The sequence below is a fragment of the Mus caroli genome, chromosome 2, assembly GCF_900094665.2.
Source record: "Mus caroli chromosome 2, CAROLI_EIJ_v1.1, whole genome shotgun sequence".
Classification (NCBI taxonomy): domain Eukaryota; kingdom Metazoa; phylum Chordata; class Mammalia; order Rodentia; family Muridae; genus Mus; species Mus caroli.
Genome location: NC_034571.1, coordinates 129,665,296 through 129,674,789, shown reverse-complemented (window position 1 = coordinate 129,674,789; position 9,494 = coordinate 129,665,296). Strand labels below are relative to the sequence as shown.

Here is a 9,494-nt window from a genome sequence, read left to right as displayed (position 1 = left end):
GCAGGGCTCCTGCTTAGAAGCCCCATCTTTAACCACTCCCCAGGATGAAGTTGCTGCTGGCTGCAAGTGTCTCCTGGCTGAGTCTGAGAAACATTTTCCAGCTTTTGAACAGGAAGCTCCTGGTGGCTCTTGGCTGCTCTTATGTCATCTTGTGCTTGACCCACAGATTCTGACAGGAGAATGGCTGAGGCATCCTTCCTCCATGGTACCACAGTAATTACTGAGTCACTAGATCTTCCCACGAGGTCCCCGCTGGGCTGTGGTTTGCTCACATCAGTGCCTTTTGATTTAGTTCTTCTCACACTGAAACAGACAATAAAGATTGTAGAGTATATGAGGTTTGCAATGGCATGGGATCCTCCAAACCCCCACTCCCTGGTTGTTACTCCTAAGAACAAGGCATGTACCAGCTGGCTTCTCAACACCCTGGCATATCTAGGAAATCCCCAAAGTGTACGGTGCATACCGATTGTATTAAGTAATAACATTTACATTTTCCACTAAACTACAATATGTTCTGAATTTTCATTGTTGGTTCATCAATGGAATCACAATGAATCATTTTTAACCAAAGCAAATAGATATCCATCTTTAGATATTAAAGGCAAATAATGCCTGGGGTTGATATACTGACTTTTTGTGGGAGGAAATGCTTAGATACATCCAAAACACAGTATGTTTGTGCATACCCATGCATATGCAAAAATATGCACACATATAATTTCTATTTGGAAGTAAATACTAATCTGAAAATTCCCTTGTGACACTTTAAGGTATTATGCAGCAGGTGCTGGCTTATTCACCAACCATATGGGAATAAGCCTCAGTTAATCAAACTTGGTCAGTCCTGGAAAAAAATTCAGACAGTTAACATTAAACAAAGTATAACTCTAACAATCAGTGTATGTATCTTTTTTTATCTATCATCTGTCTGTTCATCTGTATGTCTCTATCTATACATGTCTGTCTGTCTGTCTGTCTGTCTGTCAGTCTGTGTGTCTCTCTCTATTCCTCTCTCATCTAACCTTCCTCTTCCACAGGATACACAATAAGTAAGACAAACTTTACTTAACTATAAAACAAACTTCCAGGGCAAGACAGAAACTTCACAAGAAACTGAGTGACTTAAGCCCTTAATTTTGGCAAAGAGTTGACAACAATACATTTACAAATAGCATGAAACTTCTTCAGCCACTAAATTCAAGCATTGAAGCTGGAATATTTACTTTGGCTAAGCTTTGTGGAAAAAACCATAAATATGTTGTTGTAAGGGGCCCGAGGGCTGTCATAATTACATTACAGTCAGAAGAAGCATCTTACAAAAGGAATGGAGTTTTTAGGTCTGTCTGCAGTTGCCTCAAGAGCTGTGTGAAACACACCACCAGTAGGTGCTTTTCATCTTCAAAGAGCTTGGAATTAATCACTTCTTGCAACACACCTGTGAAGCAAGGAGTCTATTCCCACTGTCCAGAAAGCAAGAGCAACAGGAAGGTGGGAAGGACATGCGTTAATAAATGGCTGTGGGCAGAACCAACACAGAGGGGCTTCTGATTGGGTTCCATACACACTGTCATTAAGTGATAGACTCTTCTAATGATACAACTGTCCTCCCAGGCAGTCAGAAAACGAGACACAGGAAACATGTTGGACCTACATTTCCTTCAGAGCGTTCCTCTTGAGCTTTGTACCAGGAGAAGGTGAACTCTCTGCACACTCAGGAAAATAATCAGACACTCCATGGAGGGCTTTCTTTGTCTACTCCAAAAGATAACAAAGGTTCAAACAGGAGTCTATTAGCTGAACACCAGAGAAAACAGCTTCACTAGGAAGGCTCAGATGGACAGCTTTACTTTGTAAATACCAAATAAAAGAGACTGCTGTTCTTGGCTGTTTCAACGCTTTCAGTTGGGTATTTGCTGTTGTGGGTCACAACTGCTTTTGTATTCTTGTCTACTCCATTCATGCACTAATGTGTACCATACAAAACCATAATGAGAAACTGCGAATCCCAAGCCATCTAGAGCAATACCTGGTAACTCTGTGGCTCCTGAACCCCAGAGGGCAGAGTCTCTGAGCCAGTGGCAGCACATCTGTGAGAAGACAATGCCAGCATCCGGACACTCCTGAGATTGTCTCCACATTTCCATTACTTACCAATATAGCCTCTGTTAATCTTAAAACAGTACCAACCTATACCTTTTAATACTGGAATTTTTTAAAAATGGAGTTTTTCAATCTTGGTTATCTACCAAACAAATGAAAACAACAACAACAACAAAAGAACCTAAGAGTCTTTGCCTTTTTAGAGTAGTCATAGCTATGGTTTTATACACAGATTATCTGCCTTTAAAAAAACATAACCATGAAGCTTCATAAAGAGGTAATTACAAAATTTAAAAGTCTGCCAACCTTTGCCAGAGCTGAGCCATGTAATGATTTTGGAATTTCTTCCCTTAGGTTAGAAGCTGATAGTTCAGATAAGGTGTTATCAGCTCTTATTGTCTACGATACTAAGCATTCTTCCACATCAAATCCCTATAAAATGTTGTGACCCATGAGGCACAGCCTGGTACCTACCTACTAGTAGGTCTTTGTTTAAAGTAGGCTTCCTTAGGGAATCAAGCGATAGCCCCTGAGATTCTGGAGGATGGCAGCCAATTGTATTATTCCAGTATAACTCGAAAGCCTTGATCTAATTGGACTTCACAATACAATTTAGGAGAGTCCATAAACACTCAGCTATGACTGTGGCTTCAGACCTGGGCTAGGACCTTTCAAAGGCATGTCCACTTGTAACCTAAATTGGTTTTAATGGTCAGTGAACAAAGTATAACTGCCTTTATTGGATTATACTGCATTGTAATAGGTCATTTTTTAGTTTGTTGTTTCCTAATATTAATTTTTGGAAAAAGAATACTTCAAGTCAAGTCAGAGGGGGGAGGCAAAAGAGGGGAGGCTGAGAGATTGGGAGCAATGGAGATTTATGTGTGAAACATTTCTAAACATGTCCTGCATGCCCTGTAAATACAGTTGATTTCCCCTCATAGCCACACCCTGTAAGTGCTGTATTTTCAGAGCTGAACAATTAACATAAGGAGCATGAGTCAGGCTTTGAACAACTCTGTGGGAACCAGAAAGCCTTTTGCTATTAGGAATGATGTAAATTCCCCAAGGCTGGAAGAAGCCCACAATGGAAGGCAGACAGGGTCATAAATAACAACAATAGGTTCTGCATCCACTGTATCAAGTGTGGTACAGCGATAGCGACAGGCTCTTCAAATCTCAATCTGTGTGGATTCAGCCTCTGACTTAGTTATGTCTAAAAAGCACATGTATTTCCTCTGGGAACTTCAAAAACCTCTTTAAGAAATACAGCAGCCTATTCTTGTCTTAAAGCCCTCCAACAATGGGGTCAGGGATGACTTTGGAATAAAAGTGACAGGGGATAGGGTGGGGGGAATGTCCAGTTCAGAAAGAAGTATACAACCTGTGACTTCAAAATGAGAGTGGGGGAGAAAAGGGGAGGAGAGGGGAAAGGAAGGAGGCAAGATGGAGTAAGAAAGGGGAAGGCAGTGAGAGAAAGAGAGAGAGAGAGAGAGGGAGAGAGAGAGAGGGAGGGAGAGAGAGAGAGAGAGAGAGAGAGAGAGAGAGAGAGAGAGAGAGAGAGAACACACACACACACACACATACATACACACAAACATAGACACACTCCTGAGTATACACTCAGCAAGGCTGGTTTATAGCTTATAAATCCACACATTTGACACTTTGATGAAGGAGACATATTTACATTTGTATGAAGACTGGGTGGGCAGGGAAAAAAGTGATTATTCTCCTACCTCAGTCCTTGAACTGTCAAGACTCATTAGACCTCTCTTGTCCATACATTTCTAGGGTCAGTTCACATCCCTTTGTTACTAAATCACAGCTTGTGGTCTCTAGTGCTGTCCCCTTGACTCACTATCCTAAAGCAGCAGCCATCACCTGGGGATAGGATTTCCCAAAGGGATTTTCTCCTGATTACTGCTTTTCTAATCTGGAATAAAAATGAAATCTGCCCCTTATCCATAGACAAGCTGCAAACAGATGGAGCACGCTAGTCCGGCTGAACTGCTGCTAGAGCATGCAGGGCTGATACCACTACTCTTTAGATTTTGCCTGAGCAATGAGCTGACTTCTGCAAGGAATACAGACAAATCTACCATATTCAGAGAGGCTAGCAAGCTTTTAACTCATTCAAGTTCAGAGAAGGCATACTACGTAGGTCAGGTACTTAGGGAGTAGACTAACCAGGAGGGAACTTCACAACCTGAAAGCTTGCTGGCCATCTGGGCCAAGGACAAATTCTGTGAATATCATTTCTTGGTACACTCTATTCCTAACCACTTAACCAATTCCTACCACTTCTTTTTGTTACAATTTGGGGTTCTGGATTTACAGTTTTATATCTGAGCAAGTATTACAACAGAAGCAGGACAAGCTACTGCATCCACAAGTCTAACCTGGGAAAGTACCCTGCTGTCAGTAACTTATGCAGTCCAGGTAGGTCCTAGGCAAAGGGGTCAGGCCTCTTACTATCTCTCCGGAGACCAGTGAATACACTTCAAGGTTTCAGGCAGCCCAAGTATGTCCCACTACACAGAGCCACAGGAAGGCTGAGCAGGCAAATTGTGAAAGTGCAACAAGGAAGGACATATGCCATGTTGTCTGCTTGGATCTGGGCAACCTTCAGTTCCTGGACTGAAAGGATGAAGGAGGGCATCCGCACCAAAGCAAGGTTGACAGCTAGGCTATGCTTGTTACACACAGGTTTGAAATGTCCTTGAATTACTGGTCAATATTCAAGCCAACAAAGCACCTGGAAACTGTGAGGAACCTCTCGACATTCATCCCATGCTGACCTGACTCACTGAACAGCAATTTTGAACATTGTGGGGTAAATGAGGAAAGGAGCTTAAAATGGCAAAGAAAACCCCTGCTTGCTCCTGAGTTAGGACCTCCTCCTCAGGGAGTGTGTAAGACCAGCGTGGACTCTAGCAGAAGACCAGCTGCAGAAGGCCCCTCCCCCGCCCCTTTTTTGAAAAGAATCCTAGGATTCATTTCGTGGAAGTTCTGATTCACAAGGTCTGAGGTGGGGCTAAGAGATCTATATTTAGGTTCCCAGGTGATTCACACTCTGCTGATATACATGAAACAACATTCAAGAAAGAAAGCACTAGAAGAAATGAACTTAACCTGGTCCAATGAGACAGCCAAGAATTTGCAAAGTGTGCTGGTGTAATCCAGCACAACCACCTTGGGAGCTTGTTAAGAAATGTTACAGATTCCAGCCAGAATCGACTGCATTTGTGTCTCTAGGGGCTGGGGTCAGGGAAGGTATATTTTAGGCAAGATCCCCAATGATTCTTATACCCAGCAGAATTAATGAAGTGCTTTAAAAACACACGGTACTGGTAACTGAGCTGAATCTAGCAGAATGATCCAATAATCATCATAGTAGAATGATCAATAATGATCACTGAACTCCGGCAGACAGAGCCTGGAGCCCTTAGTAAAAAGCCATACACCAAAAAGAAAAGGCCTTGTTTCATGGAGCTTCTGTTAACAGGAGAGATAAACATACAACATGGTTTGTCCCCGCCCCACCACCTCCGCCAAATTCATCTATAGCCAATGTCAATGTTAAGAGGTGATTTAAGTTGTGAAGTTTTGTTCTCATGAGTGACATCAGGTTCCCTTAGAGAGATCAACAGAGGAAGTTCATGCTGGCCCTTCTGTCTTTCATCACATGATGACGTGTTCCCCACCTCTCTCAGATGATGTAGCAGTGAAGTACCAATTTGGAAGCAGAGATCAGATTCTCCCTACACAGAAAAGCCAATGGTCCTTGTTCTTGGATATCTCAGCTTACAATTTCTGCAGAAAACAGTTCTGTTCTTTAGCTGCCAATGCAAACTGAGGAAATCTTCCCATATGGTATCGAAAGCCACTCAGAAGAGATCTACAGGGGAGTGAGTTTGGATAGAAAAGGTACAAAGTTCAGAGCAGAGACTAAAGGAATGACCATCCAGAGACTGCCCCACTTGGGGATCCATCCCCATAAACAACCACCAAACCCAAACACTATGGCAGATGCTAACAAGAGCCTGCTGACAGGAGCCTGCTATAGCTGTCCCCCGGGAGGCTCTGCCAGTGTCTGGCAAATACAGAAGTGGATGCTCACGGTCATCCATTGGACAGACACAAGGTCCCCAATGAAGGAGCTGGAGAAAGTACCCAAGGAGCTGAAGGAGTCTGAAGCCCCATAGGAGGAACATCAATATGAACTAACCAGTACCCCCAGAGCTCCTTGGAACTAAGTCACCCATCAAAGAAAACACATAGTGGAACTTGTGGCTCTAGCTGCATATGTAGCAGAGGATGGCCTAGTTGGTCATCAATGGGAGGAGAGGCCCTAGGTCCTGTGAAGGTTCTTTGCCCCAGTATAGGAAAATGCCAGGTCCGGGAATGGGAGTGGGTGGGTTGGTGAGCAGGGGGAGTGGGGAGGAGATAGGTGATTTTCGGGGGGGAAACTAGTAAAGGGGATTACATTTGAAATGTAAATAAAGAAAATATCTAGTAAAAATGTAAATAAAGAAAATATCTAATAAAAATATTTTTTTAAAAAGGTATATGAAAAGATGCTGAAGATGCAGAAAAGGAGACAAAGGAACCACTGGTAAGGAAAGAGAACCATAGTGTCCTCAAAGGGAAGAAGAGAAGAGAAATGAAACATCAATGGGTGTGCTGCTAAGAGAAGGACACAGGCCCATAGACCACAGCAAAAGCGAATGCTACCTGGACAGGAAGTAGCTGTTCAGGGTAAAAGCTGAGACTTAAGCAACTACAATCCTACCATAGGTGGAGGGAAGTCGAGATGATAACAGACTCAGAACTCTCTAGTACAAACAGAATTATGAGCTGGACAAGTAACCTGATACTTTCTATAGTCCATTGAAGAAGTAAAAGGAAAATGGTGAAATTAAATTTCAATATGTATTATTTAACAACCTCTATAAAATATTATAACATGTAATCAATATAAAAATATTGAACCATATTTATATACTGAGTTTATGGCAGCCAGACATACATACAGACTTCATACAGAGTGTATAATTTTCGATTTGCCTTTCAAATGCTTTAGAGCAGAATGTAGTCAATGGAAACCACATTGTCCAGCACAGCCCTAAACAATGCTTTGGGAGCATTTCTCACTAAGGAAAGGCAGAAAAATGGAGGCACATGCTAATGTTACTCCCACTATAGTCTAGTGAAGCAGGTTTTAGTATTGCTACCACTGCCGGGGGTTAGGTGTGGTTGGTCAGGACTAACTCAACATGAGCAAAGAGCATGATGTGGCACTGCCAGTGACTAGATGACAAATGCAGCCCCTTCTGGGAACATTCTGTAGCTGATTCTCTAGCTCTTCCTTAGAAACACTGGGACTTCAAATTAGTTGAGGTTGGAATTAGGGTGAGACGTCAGGGGTCAGGTCAAACCATTGATCACATATAGTTTACTCCTTCTGAAGGGGATTCTTGGTATCTCTCATAGGCATGACTAAACCCTGTATAAAGACTAGATCAGCAAAGTGCTGTTCATAAGATTTTAAAATTTGTCACATGAGGACAGTACAATTTTCCATTCCAAAGGAATATTTAATATAGTAATATGTTTTTATCACCATCACCATCTCTTGAGAATTGAATCCAGTGTCTCATAGAAGGTGTCTTCTCATTCTGTTTTGTTCACTCCAAGTTAAAATAATAGCTCAACTATATTTACAAGGAGGTAATTCACCAAGTGTTATAATATGAGGCATAGTCAAAAAGCTACTGATCCTCACTTCTCATGATCTGCTAAGATGATCTGTCTAGAGTTCATCCGCCAAGAGAATGGCAGGGGGCACAAAGCTGACTGATGGTGGAGCCCAAGGACTCACACTCAGCGCTGCCTTGGCCCACGGCCAGTTTTACAACTCCAATGGCCTGCTCTCAGTTTTGCTTTTGAGTATGAAGAGGTGTATGAAGCATACTTTGGAAACTAGAAAGTGTTGACACTATTTTTCTTGACATTATTGCTTATAACAAACAAATACGCCCTGATGACTCCACAAATCAAACAGTTTATGAAAAGGAAAAGATGCTTTCTATACCAAAAGAATTTCATAAAGCGAATCCGCAAAGTTCTTTTCACAACATCTTATAAATAGGGCTGCCTTTCTCTTCTCTGCAGAGTGGCCTACACATCATTTGCTGTCATTGTGGGATGGAGCAGTAGATAGGCAACTTTGAATCAAAAGTCCTTTGCAATAGTCCCTTCTAGTCACCATCTAGCTAAGAGATTTGGAAAATTGATTTGTCTTTGTTGAGCTTCAATTTCTTTACCTGTTTTTCTATAAAGAGCCACGGTTGTTGTCTCAGGGTTTCTGTTGCTTCACTAAAACATCCTGACCAAAGCAGCCTGGGGAGGAAAGGGTTTAGTTCATCTTAAATTTCTGTATCACAGCCTGGGCTGTGATAGAAGTCAGAGCAGGAGCTGGAGAAGCCAGGGAGGAATGCTGCCTACTGATGTGCTCCTCATGGCTTCCTCACCCAGCTTTCTCATACCACTCAGGACCACCAGCCAAGATGTGGCACTGCCCGGAGCAACGTGGGCTGTACCACACTGATCATCAGTTAAGAAAATGCACCACAGCCTTTCCACAGGCCAACTGGCTGGCAGCATTTTCTCTTTGAGGTTTCCTCTTCTAAAATGACTCCAGCTTGTGTCAAGTTGATATAAAACTAGCCGGCACAGCTGTCTGGGGTAGAGGTCTGTTCATTTTCCTCCTGGGAAGAAAAGACCTAGAGATGCCAGGATCAACCACCATATACAGGCAGAGAATAGAGCCATAAAGGAGGCTGGCAGAGCTAACAGTGATGAGAAACTGAGTTTTCAGAATACTTTGTCTCTGATCAAGCTGTACCTAAAGTTTGGAGTTGTCAGGGACATCAGTAAAAAGTTCATCCCCCCAACCCTCTTGATATTTGCAGTTGCCCTGCCTATCTGTTAAAAAGGAAAAGGTTCAAGAGTCACAGAATCACTTCTCAAGATGGTGTACTTTATGTGCAGGTCCCTGCACTCTGTCAGAGACATTTCTATAAACAATAAGAGCTGCATAAAAGTTTAATACATCATATATGTTTATTTAGGGAAAAGTATATTAAAGTATAAAGCTGAAAACATTAACGTATCTATTACTTTTGTGCAGTGCCACTGATTTTCAGGTACAATGATGTTCTGAAGTGTGACACAGTATGGAAGGCTGAAGTGGTTAGAGAGAAGCAGCTGAATTGAGGCTTGCACACAAGAATACACCATCTCAGACCACAGTGTGGAGTGGCTGTGTCATGCATGTATTCTAGCGTGAGGAGGAAGCACCCTCCAAAGTTCATTTCTAAAATTTT

At 42.3% G+C, this 9,494-nt stretch overlaps 1 protein-coding gene across 2 annotated transcripts in view; it reads right to left on the bottom strand.

Annotated features, from left to right (window-relative positions):
* Positions 1-197: 197 nt before the first annotated feature.
* The window catches only part of Slx4ip (SLX4 interacting protein), a 156,587-nt gene continuing 147,290 nt past the window's right edge, over positions 198-9,494 (bottom strand). Inside the window, exons 6-7 of one of the 2 annotated variants that reach the window (XM_029472398.1) lie at positions 1,655-1,755; positions 217-303 (exon numbers count right to left, since the gene is read on the bottom strand). In XM_029472398.1, coding sequence (XP_029328258.1) covers positions 1,662-1,755 — 94 coding nt within the window. In that variant the 3' untranslated portion in view covers positions 217-303; positions 1,655-1,661. Of the gene's footprint in view, positions 304-1,654; positions 1,756-9,494 lie in introns of both variants that reach the window. The other variant, XM_029472393.1, reaches the window with a different exon arrangement.